Raw genomic sequence first — 19,709 nt, forward strand, 5'->3', positions numbered from 1 at the left:
CAACACCTACTCTTTCCCTTTTAGGCCCCAATGATCTCAGCTTTGGTTTCCTGTTTACATTCTCCTTCATTTGACCTTCCTGTTTCTCAGCCCATTGTCTATGTTGCCATGTCTTCCTCCAACGTTGAGTCGGAACCTTTTTATATCCTTTTCACTTGGGGATCACCTCAATCTGCCCCCAGCCAAACTTAGCATCTCCCTTCCCCCCTCACAGTAACTGATCTTCGAACATCCTGTGGGTGTTATTTCTTGAGCACCTGGACGAATGTCAAACATCCCGTGGCAGCAAAGAACCCAGGATGGGAAGTCTATTTTTGACCCCTGTCCTGATCTAGTTAAGAAATATGTCCAGAGTACGTTGACAAACAGTAGCTACTTACGATCCTGAACCACACTGCAACAACATGTACAGTGGTGCCTTGCTTGACGACGTTAATTCGTTCCAACGAAATCGCTGTAGAGCGAAAACGTCAAACAAAATTAAAAAAACATTGGAACGCATTAAAAACCGGTTAATGCATTCCAATGGGTGAAATACCTAATCGTCCAGCGAAGATCCTCCATACGGCAGCCATTTTTGGGTGCCTGTCTTACGAGAAATGCCTCCTAAAAACAGCGGGGAGCCATTTTGAGCAGCCGGTGGCCATTTTGAAAACCCGACGATTGGCTGTGTCGTAATGCGAAGAATCGGTTCCTGAAGCAGGGAACCGATCATCGCAAAGCGAAAAAACCCCATTAAAACATAATTTTGCTATCACAATTGCGATTGCAAAAACATCGTCATGAAGCGGATTCGTCGTTATATGGGGCAATCATAAAGCAGGGTACGACTGTATTCGAAATCTTTTGGAAAAGAATAGCTGGTTGAAATGCTGATCTATACAAACTGCAACATTGGGTGGACCTTTCACTTGCTTATTATAGACAATTAAGAAAAGGCTGTGTTTATCATTGTAATTGTTTCATTTGCTTGCTTTTAAGTTGTCCCTTCTCTGTTTACAACATTTATATCCTCCCTTTCCTTAAAGAAAACACTGAAAAGCCCAGCCCCACTGGATGCATCAGATGCATGACACTGTTCACCTGCCATTCAGCATTTGGTTCAATAGGTCTCCTTTGAGTAGAATCAGGAGCTGGAATTAGACCAGGTTGTTGAACAGAAATAGAAGAGAGATGCTGAAATGTTGTAAACACACTAAATAATATGAGTACAATGAAACACTAAAAATAGCATTGCTGAAACTACTTATATTGTAAAGACTAGTCAAAAAATGGTTCTCTTTCTCCAACAGGGAGAGATTACTAGCAAAGATACGTCCTTAATCATGGGGTTCCTTAGTTTCTGCACCTCCACGCTTCAAGTGGCTACCACGTCACACAGAGAGTTCTTTGTTATTTTAGCCCTTCCCATAAGCTAAGGCCAATAGTTTATACAACCAAGGAATTCTAAGTATTTGTGAGAATCCATACACAACGACCCCATACAGTGGTTATGTATGGAAGGGGTTGTGACCTCTGCCCATGAAGTAGAACAGCAATACAATGAAGGTAAAGGTAAAGGTTCCCCTTGACAATTTTTGTCCAGTCGTGTTCGACTCTAGGGGGCGGTGCTCATCCCCGTTTCCAAGCCATAGAGCCAGCGTTTTGTCCGGAGACAATCTTCCGTGGTCACATGACCAGTACAACTTAGACACGGAATGCTGTTACCTTCCCACCAAGGTGGTCCCTATTTATCTACTTGCATTTGCATGCTTTCGAACCGCTAGGTTGGCGGGAGCTGGGACAAGCGACAGGCGCTCACTCCGTCGCATGGATTCGATCTTATGACTGCTGGTCTTCTGACCCTGCAGCACAGGCCTCTGCGGTTTAGCCCACAGCGCCACCACGTCCCTATATGCAATGAAACACATCCACAAAGTCAAGTCAAGAGTTCTCCGCATAGGAAAGACAACAACTTTTCTAAATATATGAATCCAAGAAGCCTCCTACAGAAAGAGCATGGCTTATAGAAGAAGATGCAAAAACTTGGGCAAAAACTTGGGTCAAAATCCCATCCACATGAGGACGCAGAGAGTCAACAGACTTCAGTGGAGGTACTGGAGACACTCCTGTTTTTAAGTGAACATCACAGGAGCAATCCAAGATGATGTACCTTTTTCAGGGAGTGGGGTTCAGCACCTCGGAGAGCTCCCATGAAGCTGAGACCAAGACATTAGACTGCAGCCGATTCATAACCCTCATGAAATCAAAGTCAGCAGCTCAGCTGAGATTCGACCCATACAAAGACAGCGGCTTATCTGAGTGTATGCAGGGTGAGCCCTCTCGGTTCTTTTCAAACCGATCTCTTTACTTAGTGGTTCCTTCAGCCTTTTCTGTAGACAAACATGTATTCCTGGGATGTGGCGGAGGAAGAAGAGTAACTTAAGTACCGCAGAAGAATTGATGCCTTTGAATTGTGGTGCTGGAGGAGGATCTTGAGAGTCCCCTGGACTGCAAGGAGAACAAACCTATCAATTCTAAAGGAAATCAACCCTGAGTGCTCACTGGAAGGACAGATCCTGAAGCTGAGGCTCCAATACTTTGGCCATCTCATGAGAAGAGAAGACTCCCTGGAAAAGACCCTGATGTTGGGAAAGTGTGAAGGCAAGAGGAGAAGGGGACGACGGAGGACGAGATGGTTGGATGGTGTCATCGAAGCCACCAACATGAATTTGACCCAACTCTGGGAGGCAGTGGAAGATAGGAGGGCCTGGCGTGCGCTGGTCCATGGGGTCACGAAGAGTCGGACATAACTAAATGACTAAACGAACGAACAAGGACACAGAAGCTGAAATCTTGTTGCTCAGTGTGGTCATTTGCAACTAGAGCAAGCACACTGAGTCAATGGGGATTTGCTGAGTTAGTTCCTCCATATGTTCTGTTGATTCAATGATCCTAATATAATTGTGGCTTATGATGCTAAGCAACAGGATTTTAGCTGGCATTGTCAGCCTGACCAACTCCTACACAGCGGAAAGGGCAAAAGCATCTCTGTGCACAGACACTCGCCATGGTGGTTCTCAAAAAAAAAAAACAAAAAAAAAACAGTCAATTCATTTAGAAGAAACCAATATTAGCTCAATATAATGCATCAGCTCTATTTCCAGGCTGCTTACGTGTCAATGAAAGAGCAAGGCAGAACAAATAATGAAAGAGAAGAACTTTCAACAATAGCTTTGTTTGAAGATGCAGGTGGACATGGAAGGATATGAACTTCAGCTTCTTTTGCCTGAAGGAAAGCAGATGTTGCATCACCTTTGGGCTCAGTGCAAATCCTTCTGATACTCCTGCACTGACTCACATGTACACCCACCCATACACATTCTGTTTGCCGAAGTCTCTTCAGTATACAACACCAAATAAGGTTGTTAGGCCAGAGTAGACCCAATCAATCAACAGTACTTGAGCAGGAATCAGATTAACAAGTATCTTTCATTAAATGAGTCTGTTGAGAGTTGTAACAAAGGCTTGCACATCTCCCCGTTCTCAACCAAGAAAGAGAAAAAAATGGAGGTCTCAAAAACTTCTGAGATATATGGTGAACCACTCGGATCTTGAGCAAAAAGGCCAACACATAATCCATCTGCATCAGCAAAATTGAGAAAACAAAACAAACATCTCTGTGTTTCTGAATATGCAAAAAGTGTGCAGGACACATAATAGTGGGCTCAAGATAGAGGAATGCATATTTAGGCTGATTATCAGGAAAAAACTCTTAACTGTTAGAGCGGTATGACAATGGAACCTATTACCGTGGGAGGTGGTGAGCGCTTCAACCCTGGAGGCATTCAAGAGGAAATTGGACAACCCTCGCTCAGATCTGGTTTGATTTGGATTCCTGCACTGAGCGGGGAGGGGGGTTGGACTCGATGACCTTAGAGGGCCCTTCCAACTCCATTAGTCCATGATTCCATGTTTCATTCTCATGAGCAAGAACAAAGTAAGCAAAGAGTGACATCCACACGTCTATATCACTGTCTTAAGCTCATCAAGAGCCACAAAGACAAGTTTTCCATCACGACTAAGACCTTGTGTCTAAAGGGGAGGGAAGGAAACACCATCAGGACCAAGAATCATGACAACTGAGCCCCACCAGTTTCCTTTTTCAGAGCTGAAGCATCGTAACCTTCTGTAGTCTTCATTTACAGAGCTTATGCTTTGGCAAGCATATATGCAGAATGTTAAATAGACCCTTGAAGCCACTTATCCTCTCCCACTCACCTGCTTTACAAACCCGTTTACAAGGAACCAATAATTGAACTTCCATATAGGAGAAACAAAGCACAGAAATGAGGTTATTATTCCACCGATGCCTTGACACGGATACTTGAATAGCGATGTTAAACCTTCCGCTGCCTTAAGTGACTCGGCTAAACCCTCAGCAATAAACACATAATGTTTCCTTTATTTTTTTTTCCACCTTTGAAAAGCTCTACTTTTTATTCAGACCTCCATTGCACATTTAAAAGAAAAACACCATCCTAGTTTTGACAAGCTTTAAGGTCAACCCTTCACAGGTAGCAATCAGAAGAAATTCAAGCCCACTGTATTTATCAGCAAAGAAACTATTCTGCTTTCTCCCGCTGGCTGCAGGTTGCACAAATTATGTCTTCAAATTAAAAACAAAGCCAAACAACAACATCTTGGCAGATACAGTAGAAGCTTAAAAAATGCAGTTACATCCTGGTTCACTTCCACCTCAAACTGTTCATACATAAAGCTAGTTTAGAGTTTTCCGTTCCAACCACTTTCTACCATAGAACAAAAAGACACAGCTTAGTGGATGGGTAACGGTAAAGGTAAAGGTTCCCCTTGACAATTTTTGTCCAGTCATGTTCGACTCTAGGGGGCGGTGCTCATCCCTGTTTCCAAGCCATAGAGCCAGCGTTTTGTCCGAAGACAATCTTCCGTGGTCACATGGCTAGTGCGACTTAGACACAGAACACTGTTATCTTCCCACCGAAGTAGTCCCTACGTATCTATTTGCATTTGCATGCTTTCGAACCGCTAGGTTGGCTGGAGCTCGGACATGCGACGGGTGCTCACTCCGTCGCGTGGATTCGAACTTATGACTGCTGGTCTTCTGACCCTGCAGCACAGGCTTCTGCGGTTTAGCCCACAGCGCCACCACGTCCCTAGTGGATGAGTGAGCCAAAATTCAATCCCCAACCTCAAACAGTTAAACAAGGGTGGGCAACCTGAGGCCCCCTGATGTCATTGAACCGTCATGCTTCTTCCCCGTTGGCCAACAATGGCTAGGACTGCTCAGAGTTCAGGCTGATCACTTCTGTACGGTCCCAGGTTGCCCACCTATGATCTAAAAGATGTCATGCTAGCTGATGAGGAAGATGTTGGCTTGAGATCTCAGAAAGTGCTTATCAACCAGAACATACAAGGCCTAGTAAACATACTTTCCAGATGTTTGGGATAATAACCATCATCCCTCTTGGTCATTGGTTCTGCTGGAAGGGGATGACAAGAAGGGTATTCCAAAGCATCTGGATAAAAATCTAATTGGTCGACCCAACTAGAGTAAACTTGTTGATTCACTTGCCAAACAGTAGGTCAACACAAATAAGTCCCGGTGATCCAAAGCATCTACACTCTTTGGATGTACAATTTGAATCAGGACCCTTGAAGGTAGACTGCTACTGGCTTAGAGGATCTGTCCTGCTTACACAAACAGTGGTGATGAAGATGGCAAGGGACAATCTGGCTCAAGAGCAAGGCAAGAAAAATGGTTAAAGCCTTCCTGCCCCAACACCATGGTCACATGGCTGCAGAACCAGAGGCTGGAGGTTCGAATCCCCTCTTGTGCCTCCTTGACAGGGGCTGGACTTGATGATCCACAGGGTCCCTTCCAGCTCTGCAGTTCTGTTTCTGTGTCTCTGGACTGATCCCCTCTTTGGCTGTTGTTCACACTGCAAAAAGCAAGCATCTATGCAGTTGTTCATTGTTTGCACAATGTCACATCCCCTTGGGTGCTCAACCTGCTTGAGGACTAGATTGTCTAGGGAACACGCCAGCAGTTTGGCCAATTTGCTTCAATAACATCAAAAAGCACCACAGATTAATTGCCACTTACTTCATCGGCTTAAACAACGCTTGCCCGTAATTCTGGAATGTCATGATCAGTTTGAGCTGAGTGCCTCCTGATTTCATGGCTGTAAGAGAGAGCAGAGGGGGGAAAAATAAGAAAAATAGTTCAGCTACATTCTAGCACTTGAAGAAAACTCGGCAATTTTAATGTCAAGATGCTACAGTTGTTCACCTGTGGATAAAATCAAGGTCATTTCTATGGGAGTCAGCATAAAAACCTGGCCATGCTATTTCAAAACGGTGTTGTTTGGCCTGTGGCCATCCTCAAAAATATGAGACCACCTTCAAAACTAAGAAAATAGGACATCAGTGACAAGATGTGTTGACTCAATAAAGAAGCCACAGCATTAATGAAGAAGACCAGAGCATGTCTATTAATGGCAGGACCTGTGGCAGGTCACTCATGTATAGGATCTCCATGAGTTGGAAGCAACTTGATAAGACACAATGTCAACTGTTCTCAAAAAAAAAAAGTGTTGTGAAACAAGGTGTGGGTCAGGGAGAGAGAGACATTCTCGGTTGCCTGTGAAGATACAAGATTGTGGTGCTCTGCATAAATGAAAAGAACAAGAGTGTGAGTCCTTGGGGAAAGCAAGCAGAAGAGTGTGCAAGTAATGCATTAACACAATATAAGGCCTCTGTGCAAATAAGGCATTAATTGTGTGTCATGCAATGCTGATGGCGGTGGCTTCCTTACATGGACTTTAAGGTTCCATGTAATGAGAGAGATTGTTCAGCTCTTTTAAGATCATCCATCCATCCATCCATCCATCCATCCATCCATCCATCCATCCATCCATCTATCTATCTATCTATCTATCTATCTATCTATCTATCTATCTATCTATCTATCTATCTATCTATCTATCTATCTATCTATCTATCTATCTATCTATCTTTTTTTCTCAAAAGCAAAGCATGCTAGTTTTGCCCAGAGATATTTTAAGCAAAATATTGGAGACAATGAAGCAATAAAGAACACTCCTGGTTTCCACCTTTCCAAGAAGGAAAGGAATTTCATTAGACCTTTAACATTCTTCCTTGCAGTGTCTCATCAAGTTTAGACGAGCATAAAACTGATGGGGCGAAGGGGAAGAACTCAACCAAGAATTCTTAACATTTCTAATCCTACCAGCTCTAAAGTCTCCATGATAGTCACAACATTTCCCTGCAAAAGAGAAACCCACATGCGTGGGCTTCCCGGAGCTTCTCAAGCCTACATGTTGCCCAAGGGATGCTGAGACTTTTAGTCCAGAGATTGCTAGGATCTGGGACTTGTCCTTGGGAGATGTCACATGCAACCTACTATCTTGCACTTGATCTGGAACAGGAGGTGCTGCCACTGTCAGGGCGTTGACCGACACATGGAGAGGAACCAGCACGGCAAGAAGACAATCAATCCAAGCTCACCATGGCTAAACTGATGTGGAGACATGCCAAAGAGAAAGGTTCTAGCATTTTTAATTGTGGTATCTGAAGAGGGAAATTCAATAAAATTGTTACGAATGAAGGAGCTCCATCTCCTATTGCACTTGGCTGATCTACTGACAAGTGATGAGCGGTGCAATGCATATATATTCCATACAACCTATCTATACTGTTTAGGGAAATTCATTAGTAACAATGAATGGGTGCCAACTCGGTAAGTGCTGGCCTTGCAAATTCTCTCAATTCCTTTGGTAGATTCTGTTTGGAACTAACAAAGAGTAGATTCAATATTCTAATCAATAGTCTGAAAGAATCCGGCTCTTATTCCCAGCAAGAGTAAACCTACTGAATCAATGGGATTTCTATAAGTGTTGACTTAGCTGGATGGATATTTCAGAGGTATAGGTAGCTAGAGGTTGGGAGTTCCATTCCCCCTATGCCTCTTAGGGGAAGAAACAGCCTCTGTAGCCTGGGGCAAGCTGCACAATCCCGGGACGCCCCCAGAAAAAAGGAATGGCAAAACCACTGCGTATTCTCTATTCAGAAACTGGAAAGAGTCACTATGTCAGAATTGACTTGACAACATGCAATTATTATTATTTAGTTCCCATGGATTCAATGGTTGCCCTCTAGCTAGGGATAACAAACAGATTTAGGTCAATGTTTGCCAGATCATTACCATTAGGAAAGTCTATGTGCCAATATGTGCTTTATTGATTTCTAAGGGAGTGGAGAATAAATCCACAAATATACAAAACAATCCCAAGAATTATCAAGTTATACATTCGTACTTTGGCCATGTAAGCCAGGCCAAACGAAGACAAAAACTATGATTAATGTTTGTTCCATTTGGCTTCAACAAAGACAGAAAGCTGTGTCTCCTTTCTTTATTTAGGTTTCCCAAATTGGATGTGTGTTTGTACAAGATCTCCGGAGTGCTTTGGTTACTCACAGGCAGTCATAATGAGCTCTGAATTTGTTTGAGTATAACCATTTAAATCACATGGAGTACGTTTAATTTTAATTTTTCCTGATCAAATACTTCTGTGCAAATACTCGTGGGCTGTGGAGACACTTATTTGCTTTCTTTAGTTAACGTAAGTCAAATAAACACGCTAAACAAGATCACTCCCTGGTTACAATACTAAAGGACGTTGTGGAATTCAACGTTTTCCAGAATATTCACACTGGTGTTACTGACACAGACTTTGATTTCCAACCTGTCAGCGAAAGGTATAGATGCAAAAATAACAGGCACATCCAAAATTGCTTATAGGAGGGCAATGGGGTTGCATGGGGTACTAGAGCCGAGGGATTTGAGACACCGTATGACTCAACACCATTCTAGAGCAGTGGTTCCCAACCTTGGGCCTCCAGATGTTCTTGGACTACAACTACCAGAAGCCTTCACCATCACCTCGGCTGGCCAGGATTTCTGGGAGCTGAAGTCCAAGAACATCTGGAGGCCCAAGGTTGGGGGCCACTGATCTAGAGAATACCCAATCTCATGATGGCATGCATCATGGTAGCCACCATAAGATCTCTGGACCTGGAGGCCTTGTGAGATTGTTCGATCTTCTTCAGATCATGCCTAAATAATGGCCAACCATTTAGACCTCTGTGGGTTTATTGTGCTACAGTGGTATCTTTGAACTCAGCAGATGTACTGTTCTCTTAACCACTCTTTTTCTTAGAAATTAACCAAGAGTCAACAGAAATAGGTTCTCTCTGCTCACAGGGAGTGATATGTCATCTAATCCAAGAAGCCTTTAGTAATATTGTTTGAAGAACAATCCTGCATCATTGCAAAGATGTCCTGTTATTCAATCACTGGTATCCTGTTGGCATACATTTATGCCACGCAACATCAAGCATGTCACCATCTGGTGAATTTATTTAATTGCGTTAAAAATGTCCTAACTCTTCCTTCAGGTTCCAAGGCTCCTTATGAATCTCTTTTGTCCTGGGGAAGCCTTTAAGAGTCCTTAACATCAGAAAATCAAGACCAGATCCTTATTGTTTGTCCAAATTCACCAGTGGCAATTTTCTGCTCTCAAAGGCTCTCCCCCCCCACCCCAAAAATGGAGGCTCATAAAAAGTTCCTCAGGGCAAAAGGAATTCATGGGGAGCTTCTGAATCTGAAATGGAGGGGGGAATAGGATTTTAAAATTGTAATTAAAGAAAGATTTCCATTCCCAGGTGACGTTATCTAACTTCTGCGGAGTACATTTCTGCCAACAGGATTTCAGCCATTGGATTGTAGACCTTACACAACTACTGTGGTGCCCCGCATAGCAAGGTTAATCCGTTCCGAATTAACCTTCGCTATGGGGAAACATCGCTAAACGGAACGGAAAAGCCCATTGGAACGCATTAAACAAAGTTTAATGTGTTCCAATGGGGCCCAAACTCACTGTTGAGCGAAGTTTCCCCATCCGGCCGCCATTTTTGTGCCCTCGGTAAGCGAGGGCAGGGCGCAAAATGCTGCGCGCAGCCATCTTGGGTGTTCCAGCAGCCATTTTGGAACCACCGATCAGCTGTTCCCCCGACATCGCAATGCGAAGATCGGTAAGCGAAACGCTTACCGATCATCGCAAAGCGATTTTTGCCCTATTCAAACATTGGTATGCGATCGCATTAGCGACCACAAAATCTGCATCACTATGCAGATTCATCGTTAAACGGTGCACTCGTTATGCGAGGCACCACTGTATTTCAGAATCAGCAGTGATGCACTGACATTTATCTTGACATTAGATAATCTTTCAGTGAATTCCACACTTGGGTTTTTTCTCTGTCACGCTTCCCAGTAGAAAGGTTGGGGAAGGGACTTTTCCCTGTTGTTTCTTCTCCTTTTCCCTGCAGATCTGATTCCAGCACATGTTTTTTAAAAAAGAGCGAAGGCAAACTATCCTTAGTCACATCTTCTCCCCCCATCATCCCATTTTCTTCAGATATATTCCTGAATAGGATGGGCATGACGCTCAGTGCAGTGGTTCACGCCAGTTCATTCAAGTGGCTCCTTGTCAGAGTGGGCAATCCAGCCAAGGAGGTGAGACAGTGAAGCCGAGGTTCATCTTCCTATCTACTTCTGAATATATACGTGTACCGAAGCCTTCTACGCATCTCCTCGCTACCCACCCCTTGCTATTCTTAGAAGCCATTCGTGTCCATCAGCTGAGCTTGTACGCTTCTGTCCCTTCCCAAAAAATGAACGCAAAACAACAACAACAACAGAGCAAAACAACAACAAAACACAAATCCTTTCCTTTGTAAAGGCTGAGTAACCCCCATCTCTCAGGAAGCCAACAAAAGATTCACAGGACGGATTAAAATGGCCGAAAATGCCATGGTGTGTTCTGCTTCAGAACCTATTAAGCCTTATGTGGTTTCTGTCCCTTAAACAATGCTATTAACTGCATATCCTTTTAATTATTCCTCTTAGAGCTTGATTACCAATAACACACGAGCTTTTAATCTTTCTTCCCCTGCCTCTTTTCTTCTCCCGCCCCTCTCCTGTGCAAGTGAAATGTTATGCAAATCTGGTCAGTTTAATTACTGTTCTGCTCCAGTGAAACAGTCCCTCCAGTCTATCCGTTCTGCTGACCCCAGCCTTCTCTTGCATTACTAGCCCGTCCCATAGGAACAAATAAATAATTAGAAATTAAAGGGCATTAAGCAATTTGCACTGACTAAGCAGAGCAAGAATGCGCGAGTTTCATATATTAGATTAAGTCAGTGCTGCTGAATAGGCTAAATTTCTGAGTGCCTTTAAGGGTAAAAAAACATACTGTAGTTTAAGAGAGAGAAAATAGCCACAAGTTCGATTTCCATGGAATTCATGGCATGCTTTGTGGATACCCTGGACTGCCAGAAAGACAAACAAATGGGTCCTAAATCTAATCAAGCCTGAACTCTTTCTGGAAGACAAAATGTTGAAACGGAAGCTGTCCAATGTTGGGCACATCATGAAGAGGCAGGTTCTCTGGAAGAGACAATAATGCTAGGAAAGGTTGAAAGCAGTGGGAAAAGAGGAATACCAAATAAGAAGCCACAGGTTTGAGTGGTTCTGAGGATAAGACGTTTTGAAGACTGCTCATTCATAAGATTGCCATAAATTACAGGTGACTTGACAGCACATAAGAACAGTCAGTTTTGTTTTGCTTTTTTGTAAAATTAAGGTGCCTTGTACAAATTTCCTCACATACATCCTATACAGCCAACATGGATACATTTGTAAGCCATGTCAAGCCTAGGAATGGCTCCAAACAGCCATTTTGAGGGAGGACAGGAAGCTTTTTTGAGTTTTGAGAGGTGGAGGGACCTTTAGGGGAGCCCTAACATAAAAAAACCTGGAAGCCTTGAGATGTAGAAGTAGGCTTTCAGATGCCCTGCCCCCAATTTTTGATTTTTTTTAAAAATGGGGACTTCTGCCTTAACTTCAGAGCTGCAAAATGCCACAAAGGATGGATTTTAAAACCAAATGTGAGTGCTGAAGGCCACTCCTGGCACAGATACTATATTTTTCTGTGTATAAGGTGTCCCCATGTATAAGACCCCCCCCCCACTTTTTAAATCCAAAATTAAGAAATCTAAGTGGGGTTTAGCAAGTGTAAGGGGAAAGGGATCAAAGCGCTGCAGGATCGCTTTGATCCCTGCTTTCCCCTCCACTTGTTTTTGTTTTCTCCTTGGCTTGCTTCCGTTTATAAGACTACCCTCAATTTTTAGTCTAAAGATTTTAGACAAAAGTATAGTCTTATACGCGGAAAAATTCGGTAATTGAATGAACATAGTCTTATTTTCCATCTGTTCAATTTGCAGTCAACAACAAGAAAAAAAATCTGTGCAGGACAAGTGAGACCTGTCGTTAAGGACAGTTCATTATAGAGCCATCAAACTAGTGATTTGTGTCCGTTCGGGGTTTTTTTGGCTGAACAGGTTTTCAGTGCTTCCCAGGCCCACCTCCTCCAGTGGGTGCCCACTCAGAGGCCATGCCTCGGCACTGTTTCAGTGCGGGCACCTGCCAGAGGAAGCAGAGCGGGGAAGCGCCAAACACCTATTTGTTCTGAAAAACAAACTAGCACGAACGTCCGGTTCTGTGGCTTGTGTCCATCTCTAGCCTCTACCCTCATTCGATTTCCCAATCCTGCCATTCCCCACCTCTCCTACCGTCTGCCCAGAGTCTCCAGACCTTGTGACAACTGAGCATGCTCAAGTTTTGTTGGGTATGCTATTGATGGGAGGAGCCAGACCTGGCAAGGGGTGTGGCCAGAACTGGGCTTCCAGTCTTTTACTCCAACACATCTGCCTCTCTCTCTCTCCCTCTTTCTCTGATTTAGTACAATTGCTCGTCGGATATTTGCATCCTTTGCAAAATTGTGCTTGATTCCTGGAGACCACGGTTTTTTGGCCTCCTGTCGGAACCACCATGAAACAAACACCTCACGCTCTTGTAGAGCGAGGAACAAAATTATGCAGTTCTTCATCCTCAAGACCGAGACAAGGGAAGATTTATATCTGTAGTAGATTGTTGACTTTTTCTAGCAAACACAACAGCTAATGTCAACAATAGCACACCCCTGACCTTACATCCTCTGGGACAGACCTGGGTGGGATTTCAAGGAGACTAAAAGCAGAAGTGGAGTCCATATACACATAAACCACAAGACCTTCCACCCAAATATATAAAATAAATACTCAAGTGCACTAAGATTTTATGAGCAACAAACACAGGTCAATGTAGGGAATTATCTGAGGCCCTGATAAAAATAGGCACTTTTTTTTTCACTTTACAGAAAAATATACCATCTCCGCTATAAGGAGAGTGGCTGGCCCAAGCAAAGTTGGAACTGGTGTTTAATCTTTTGTTAACCAATTCCTTCTATCTTGTTATCTGACAAACGGGTCGCCGAATCTGAACACACAAATCTGCATTTCCCTACCAGTTAAAATACAATATTTCACAGAGGTGCATGCACCAGACGTATACATTTCCAGCACTGCAAGATAAAAAAAAACAACACCTTCATTTCTAAGTACTATAATTTTCAATATTTCGCAACTCTGCATTATATTTAGCCAAGTTGCTGCACCCAAAATCCGAGCCTCTAAGCCATCATTTTAGTGGCAAAGTAGAACCAATTGTACAGTGTAACCAACTACTAGGTGAAAATGTTATATACATATATTCTGGTGAATTGAGACAAGCAGAGGTGATTTTATTGTACTTTATTTTAATCTGTTCTATCCTATCCGACACCGGGACATCGAACCAAAGGTCTTTGTCTAGTGTTAGATAGTTCCACCTAAGTGTCAGTTCCAGCTGGCTGGGTAGCTCAGTGGTTTGATTCCCCAATGTGCCTCCTGCAAGTAGAGCCAGCCTGGGTGGCCTTGGGCAAGCTGCACAGTCCCAAGACACCCCCGGTAGAACCACTTCTGAGCATTCTCTACCTTGAGAAACCTGAAAAGGCTTGCCATAAATCAGAACTGACGTGGTGTGATGATGATGATTAGAGTTAGTTCCACCTAAAGTAGACCCACTGAAATGAGCAGAAGTTATTCATCCCCACCAACTGAACTCTTGTTGACTTCATGTGGTCTGCTCTAGCTAGGACTAAGATTTAGGCGAACTAAGAAAGCAGAAAATGGAGCCAAATTTGCTTACCCTCTGCACCAGCTCAACAGCATTCAGGCACTGGGAACCATTGGCAGAAATTCAATGCAATGGCCCAAATCCTGTTGCTTAGCGTAGTTAAACCAGACTAGAATAGGTTTATTATGCTAAAGTAAGTCACAAAACAGGCCAATTTGGATTGATGGAACTTACAGAAGAGTTGACTCCCCAAAATCCCCATTGATTCAGTGGATTACTCTCGTGTAATTTACCAAGGAACAGGATTTGGGCCAGAATATTATAAATTATGTATGCTGAAGGGGTGGCAAAGAAAGGATAACAAAAGTTATATGTCAAAGTAACACACTTGGTTGAATAATGATCAAATTATCTCTATGCCTATAGGTAAAGGTAAAGGTTCCCCTTGACAATTTTTGTCCAGTCATGTTCGACTCTAGGGGGCGGTGCTTCTCCCCGTTTCCAAGCCATAGAGCCAGCGTTTGTCCAAAGACAATCTTCCGTGGTCACATGGCCAGTGCGACTTAGACACGGAACACTGTTACCTTCCCACCGAGGTGGTCCCTATTTATCTACTTGCATTTGCATGCTTTCGAACCGCTAGGTTGGCGGGAGCTGGGACAAGCGACGGGAACTCACTCCATCGGGTGGATTCGATCTTACGACTGCTTGGTCTTCTGACCCTGCAGCACACAAAGGCTTCTGCGATTTAGCCCGCAGCGCCACCACATCCCTATGCCTATAGATAAGAGATATATCGACATGGCGAGTAATATTCTCTAATTACTTTTAAAGTTACTTTAAAGAGATTTCTTAAGGCGTTTCTAGAGGAATTTTGAGCAGAATAGTTACCATTTTACACTATTGCTTTATTAATCCTAAGTGCTAACCCCACCACTCTTCCAATGAAAATCCTGATTATTTTCACAACCGTATCTCATGTTAGCAGCTGAAGGCTCTAAAGTGGAAACCAAGTACGGTATCTGGTCTTCCCTAGATGGCTTCAAATCTTTCTTCACAACACTATTGTGAAGAATAGTGAGGGGAAATGCACAGCTAGGGAATAGCCATACAATAGATAGCCTCTCCCAAGACTTAGTGACTGGAAACAAGAATTTACGTATGCTGGAATATTTTTTTTGGCCTATCCTTTTCTCTATACCTCACCCACACCTGGAATGCGGCTTTCAAGAATTCCAAAACTGAGTTCATCCCCTTCGGCTGACAGCAGTTTCTCATTCTACCTTACACAGAAAGCATTGCGAAAGAAAAAAACCCGCATTCTAATCAGGAATTCTATCAGCCAACACACTTTTCTCGCTTTCCGACAAAAATCAGCCATTGATGTGCACAAGACCGTGTTTCTACGTTTGGAGGTGCGAAACACAGACTCCACTTCCTCCTCAAATAAAATTGTCTTCAGGATTTATAGCGTACAGGGTTGTGTCAATAGTATTCAAGGAAGCCACATAATGATACTAAGCCATTACTGCCAGCAATTTCCTGGAACGGCAGGCAAACAAAGCGTCCAAATGTGATACTAATTTGGCCCTCATAGGCACTTCAACCAACGCACCTGCTAAAATTAAACTCTGGCTTTGCCAGGATAAAGACTTCAATGTGTGTGTGTGCGGTTTTGTTTGTTTGTTTGTTTCGCCTTTCCGCCTGGCCAGGACCGACGTGGAGTTGATGGCGAAATTCATCCGGTTCACATATTAATACGAACCCATCTGATTAATATGGAGAATGGACAGCTATTCTCTTTCCATTTTTCATGCTTTCTCCAATTTTCCATTGCAAAAAGGCATTAAAAATGCACACTCGAAGGGAAACGGCGCACACAAAATATGCCTGGCTAAGGAGATTGCACTGAAAAAGCCAGATATTAGAGGAAATACTCACCAAAAATGTGAAAATTGGGGGGGGGGAGAGGAGAAACCATCGACAGAAATAATAATGGGTTTTTTTTGGTGAAAATTCATATCGCCTTTTGGATTTCAAAAAGGGAAAAACGAAGGCAGAAGTGAGAAAGAAGAAAAAGACAGTACATTTTAGTTGCACAGCTGGCTGGATAGCTCAGTGAGTTAAGTATCTGGTGGTGGAGCTAGAGGATGGGAGTTTGATTCCCCCATTGCACATCCCTGAACAGTCAACCTGGGTGGCCTTGGGCAAGCTGTACAGTCCCCAGGGGTGTTCTCCGAAGGGGGGGGAATGGTGAACCCCTTCTGAGTATACTCTACTTTAAAAACTCCGGGAAGAATCCCCATAAGCAAGAATTAACTTGACAGCACATGGCAGGATAGGTCAATGGCTTAGGCATCTCTGACTGTGGAAGCAGGGGTTGGGAGTTTGATTCTCCATTGTGTCTCTTAAGCCAGCGGTCCCCAACCTTGGGCCTCCAGATGTTCTTGGACTTCAACTCCCAGAAATCCTGGCCAGCAGAGGTGGTGGTGAAGGCTTCTGGGAGCTGTAGTCCAAGAACATCTGGAGGCCCAAGGTTGGGGACCACTGTCCTAAGCCAAGCTGCACCATCCAAGGGCTCCCCCTAGAGGAAGCAAATGGGAAACCACTTCTGAGTATTCTCTACCTAGAAAACCATCAAAAGAATCACCTTAAGCCAGAATTGATGATGACGATGATGTATATACATTAGAGTTATACCCGCTCTTGCAAACTTTAGGCAAAGCCTTCATCTTCTTATCTGTACATATTCTCTCAACTGGGAGAACACGCAAGTGACTGTCTTGCGCGGGATGCATACTTAATGCTTGATATTTGATGTTTTGCTAACATCTTTACAATTCCCCAATGCGTACAGTTAATTCTGCCAAAGACTACCCAAGGATGTTTACACAGTAAGGAAAGCCCATTCGAGTGCAAACATTACATTTAATCTTTAAAAATCTCAAAAAAAAAGTGGAACGGAAAAGATTACTTTGAGTAATCTTATACAAAGATTAACCAAACCGGGGGGGGGGGGAATCTTCCACTGGCAGCCTAGCAACCACCTCGGCCCTCTGAAAGTCACTGGAGAAAGCATATTTGATTAGAAAGAGTTGGAATTTCAGCCTACTTTAAATTTTGCTTAATTTTTGGCCCGGTTTCAACGCTGCACTCAAGAGAGTTTTCCATGACATTGATTGAGTTTCGGTCAAGCCTTCACTTATTTTTCTCCTGACCTCTTCTATTTCTCTTGCCATTTGCCCTTAGAATGACCTACCCTCCAGGTTTCGAATTATTCTACCTTTATGGAGCAATTTCTACGGCAGTGTAATTGCTGGCAGCAGCTGCTTGTGGCAGAGGATTCTGGAAATAGGTTCCCAAATACAGTCGTGCGTCGCTTAACGAACGATTCGTTTAATGACGAATCTGCATAGCGATGTGTTCTTTGCGATCGCAAAAGCGATCGCATTGCGATGTTTTAAATGGTAAAACATTGCTTTGCGACGACTGGTAAGCTGTTTCGCTTACCGATTTTCGCATAGCGATGTTTTTTCTAACAGCTGATCGGCGGTTCCAAAATGGCCGCCGGGTAAAAAAATGGCCGCCCGCTGTGTTTTCGCGCCCTTTCCTCGCTTACCGGGCAGCGAAAATGGCGGCCATATGGAGGATTTAGGCATAATGGTGAGTTTTTTGCCCATAGGAATGCATTAAACGTGTTTTAATGCATTCCTATGGGCTTTTATGTTCCGCATAGCGACGAATCCGGAAAGCGAAGATTTTTTCGGAACGGATTTTCGTTGCTATGCGGGGCACCACTGTACATTTTCCAGGACACCTCCCAGGGCAACATGGTTGCCCATGTATCAACAGCCAATGTGCTGCAGTGCACCAGAGAGCCATACATTGCAGGGAAGTGATAAAAAGGGGTTAGATCACTAGGTCTCAGAATGTGGTCCCGACACTCAGGTTTAGGGATTCATTATTCAGATCTGAGGCTTCAGCCCCAAAATCTCAGAAAATGATCCGTCATTTGACCTACCCATCTTAAAAACAAGAACAACAATAATCCAGTGCCATTGAGTCAATTCTGATTTATGGCGATCCTTTTCAGGGTCTTCCAGGTAGAGAATACTAAGCATTAGTTTCCTATTCCCTTCTTCTGGGGGCATCCCCGGGACTGTGCAGCTTGCCCAAGGCTACACAGGCTGGCTCTTCTGCCAGGAGGTACACTGTGGAATCAAACTCCCAACCTCTGGCTCTGCAGTCAGATACCTAACTCACTGAGCTAATAGTGGCAGGGGGGAAAAATGGAAAGTACAGTGGTGCCTCGCTAGACAGTTACCCCACATGACAGTCTTTTCGCTAGACTTTTTGTGATCGCTATAGCGATTCACAAAACAGTGATTCTTATGGGGGAATTTCACTGGACAATGTTTGGTCCCTGCTTTGCAAGCCGATTTTCGCTAGACAACGATTTTGACAGCTTCCTCCGCGCTTGCAAAACAGGTGTTTTCGGGACCTAAGCTTCGCAAGACAGCGATTTAAACAGCTGATCGGCGCTTCGCAAAGCGGCTTTCCTATGGCCGATCTTCACTAGGCAACGACGATTCTTCCCCATTGGAACACATTAAACAGGTTTCAATGCATTCCAAGGGGGAAAATGCTTTTCGCTAGACAATGATTTCGCTAAACAGCGATTTCAGTGGAACGGATTATCATCGTCTAGCGAGGCACCACTGTAGTGAAAGCTGGTGACTCATATTTTTGGAGGGGGGGCAAATCTGTTCAGAGCTTGAGTTCTTTGTTTTGTTTTGAAGGAACTATCTTGAGGTTTGGCAAATCTAACACCTTTGGTACATACACACATACTTTATTGTTACGGTATCAAGCCATACATAAAACAAAATTGAATGCAAAACTTCAAAGGCTGGCATGCACTTTAAAGGTAGCTCCTGTAAATATCTGTTTTTAGAATGTATTTAATTCATTGGGCCAGTTGCTAGTCCCAACCAGAGTAAACCCACTGGACCAAAGGCAGAATGGCAATTCAACATTAATCCTACTGATTTGTTGACCCTACTCCAATTAGGACCAATGATCAGATGGTTTAGCTGTGTTTTAATCTTACAACGTTCTGCTTTGATGTGCGTTTGTTTTCAATCTTGTTGTGAGATTAGGTCCTCAGTCTTTGTGTCCCAGTTTCGAAAGGAACAAAAGAAGTGAAAAAACAGAAACAGCTGGAAGGCTATAAATCTGAAAATCTTGCATTAGATGGAATCCTGGTCACATTTTCTCCAGCTTCCTCCAGTTCCAATCAATGCACTGAACTGCCTCACTCGTTAATTGCATAACTGCAGATGCTACTTGTGTAATTACCTCACCTATCCAAGTGAAACATATCATGAGCTTCAAAAATGAGCTGACAGTGGTGATGAACTCAGTTCTTCAGGTGGAGAAATAAAACAAACCGTGGGCCTCCTTACACTCTTTGGAAATGAAGGGAGACCCTCTTGTAAATTTTAGCCAAGGAAGGAAGATGCTCGGTGTTATTATCAGGTCTCATCATGCT

The 19,709-nt window shown here is 43.5% G+C and overlaps 1 protein-coding gene across 1 annotated transcript in view; it reads right to left on the bottom strand.

Annotated features, from left to right (window-relative positions):
* FAM20C (FAM20C golgi associated secretory pathway kinase) overlaps positions 1-19,709 on the bottom strand; it is a 90,587-nt gene that overhangs the window by 42,653 nt on the left and 28,225 nt on the right. Inside the window, exon 3 of the mRNA XM_072983004.2 lies at positions 6,125-6,203. Coding sequence (XP_072839105.2) covers positions 6,125-6,203 — 79 coding nt within the window. The remainder of the gene's footprint in view (positions 1-6,124; positions 6,204-19,709) is intronic.

The sequence above is a fragment of the Pogona vitticeps genome, chromosome 13, assembly GCF_051106095.1.
Source record: "Pogona vitticeps strain Pit_001003342236 chromosome 13, PviZW2.1, whole genome shotgun sequence".
NCBI lineage: Eukaryota > Metazoa > Chordata > Lepidosauria > Squamata > Agamidae > Pogona > Pogona vitticeps.